Source organism: Oryza glaberrima, chromosome 4 (genome assembly GCF_000147395.1).
Source record: "Oryza glaberrima chromosome 4, OglaRS2, whole genome shotgun sequence".
Lineage (NCBI taxonomy): Eukaryota > Viridiplantae > Streptophyta > Magnoliopsida > Poales > Poaceae > Oryza > Oryza glaberrima.
The window spans coordinates 12244175-12246495 of record NC_068329.1 but is presented as its reverse complement, the minus strand read 5'-3'; the positions used below and the strand labels follow the sequence as shown (position 1 = coordinate 12246495).

The following is a 2321-nucleotide window of genomic DNA, read 5'->3' as shown; positions in this document are numbered from 1 at the left end:
AAGTTTACGTATCCTTTTCAAATTTGAATTTGAATTCAAATATTTTTTTATATATAGTATTTCTATACATAATTTTTTCTAACTTTATTTTTTATTTTTTTAAAAATTTATGGTGTTGTAGGAAGAGAAGAAAGGGAGAAGGAAGCGGAAGATGAGCGTATAGGCGGGATAAGGGATGGATCGCATCCATCTCTCATTAGCCACACCCCAACTTTAAAACGTCTCAGTTGACTATAAAATAGACTCCAATGTAATCTCCCCATTACCAGACGAACAGCTAGCGATCTCTCTTTCTCTGCTGCAAACTAATTAACGGGCATAGAATGGCATCGGCGATGGGCGTCCCCGGCGACAAGCCGCCGCACGCCGTGTGCGTGCCGTACCCGTCGCAGGGTGACATCACGCCGACGCTGCACCTCGCCAAGCTGCTCCACGCCCGGGGCTTCCACGTCACCTTCGTCAACACCGAGTTCAACCACCGCCGCCTCCTCGCCTCCCGTGGCGCCGCCGCGCTCGACGGCGTGCCGGGCTTCGTCTTCGCCGCCATCCCCGACGGGCTACCGGCGATGCCTGGCGAGGACGAGGACGCCACGCAGGACATCCCCGCGCTGTGCCAGTCCACCATGACGAACTGCCTCGGCCACCTCCTCGCGCTGCTGGCGAGGCTCAATGAGCCGGCGTCGGGGTCGCCGCCGGTCACCTGCCTCGTCGCCGACGGCCTCATGTCGTTCGCGTACGACGCCGCGAGGGAGATCGGCGTGCCGTGCGCCGCGCTGTGGACGGCCAGCGCCTGCGGCTTCGTGGGGTGTCGCCTCTACCGCGAGCTCATCGACCGTGGCCTGGTGCCGCTCCGGGACGCGTCGCAGCTCACCGACGGGTACCTCGACACGGTGGTCGACGGCGCTGCCGCCCGCGGCATGTGCGACGGCGTCCAGCTGCGCGACTACCCCAGCTTCATCCGGACCACGGACCTCGGCGACGTGATGCTCAACTTCATCATGCGCGAGGCCGAGCGGCTGTCCCTCCCCGACGCCGTCATCCTCAACACCTTCGACGACTTCGAGCGGCCGGCACTCGACGCCATGCGCGCCATCCTCCCACCGGTCTACACCGTCGGGCCGCTCCACCTCCACGTTCGCCATGTCGTCCCCAAGGGCAGCCCATTGGACACAGCCATCGGCTCAAACCTCTGGAAGGAGCAGGACGGCGTCCTCGAGTGGCTCGACGGCCACCCGCGCAACTCCGTGGTGTACGTGAGCTACGGCAGCATCGCGGTGATGACGAGCGAGCAGCTACTGGAGTTCGCGTGGGGGCTCGCCGACAGCGGCTACGCCTTCGTCTGGGTCGTCCGCCCCGACCTCGTCAAGAGGGGAGACGCCGACGCCGCCGCGCTGCCGCCGGAGTTCTACGCCGCAGTCCAGGGCCGTGGCGTCCTTCCGACGTGGTGCTCGCAGGAGAAGGTTCTCGAGCACGACGCCGTGGGCGTCTTCCTGACGCACTCTGGCTGGAACTCGACGCTGGAGAGCCTGTCCGCTGGCGTGCCGATGCTGAGCTGGCCGTTCTTCGCGGAGCAGCAGACGAACTGCCGGTACAAGCGGACGGAGTGGGGCGTCGGGATGGAGATCGGCGGCGAGGCGCGGCGAGGGGAGGTGGCGGCGATGATACGGGAGGCCATGGAGGGGAAGAAGGGGCGGGAGATGCGGCGGCGTGCACAAGAGTGGAAAGAGAAGGCTGTACGAGTGACGCTGCCAGGTGGGCCCGGGGACACCAACCTTGACCGAGTCATCCACGAGGTGTTGCTGTCGTGTAAGGATAAAATTAGCAGGGTGAATGGTGACAGTGTATGACTTGTTAAATCGCATATCAATATTATAATATTCAACCTACTAAAGCCTCGTTTGGTAGAGCTCCAAACTCTAACTCCTAGCTCTAAACTCCCACTCCAGTGGGAGCTGGCACCTGTGGGAGTTGGAGACCTGTTGAAAAATGTTTGGTAGGTTTTGAACTCCAGATCTGAAATTACAAAAAAAAAGAAAAAAGAAAAAAATCCCCAATCGCAGTTGCTGCCATCGCCGTGTCCCCGTGTGCGGCCGGCCGCCGCTTGCCGCGTGCCGCTCGCCGCAGTCCGCCCGCCAACCGCGCGCCGGCTGCCGGCCGCCGTCAAGCCCATCAGAGTGGAGAGTGAGGGTGACGGGAGGGAGAGAGAGAGAGGTGAGAGATGAGTTAGGGTAATTGAGTGGCATTTTTTTTAAATATGTAAAAAATTTAAAGGGTAGTGAGTCTTTTGGTTTGGAGTGAAGCTGTGGAGCAGCAAAAACCCA

At 60.0% G+C, this 2321-nt stretch overlaps 1 protein-coding gene across 1 annotated transcript; it reads left to right on the top strand.

The window, feature by feature from the left end:
• Window positions 1-244: 244 nt before the first annotated feature.
• On the top strand, window positions 245-2044 carry LOC127769897 (7-deoxyloganetin glucosyltransferase-like). Its single transcript, XM_052295557.1, has one exon. It carries the CDS (start codon window positions 324-326, stop codon window positions 1845-1847), a length of 1524 nt encoding a protein of 507 aa, XP_052151517.1. The 5' UTR covers window positions 245-323; the 3' UTR covers window positions 1848-2044.
• Window positions 2045-2321: the final 277 nt, after the last annotated feature.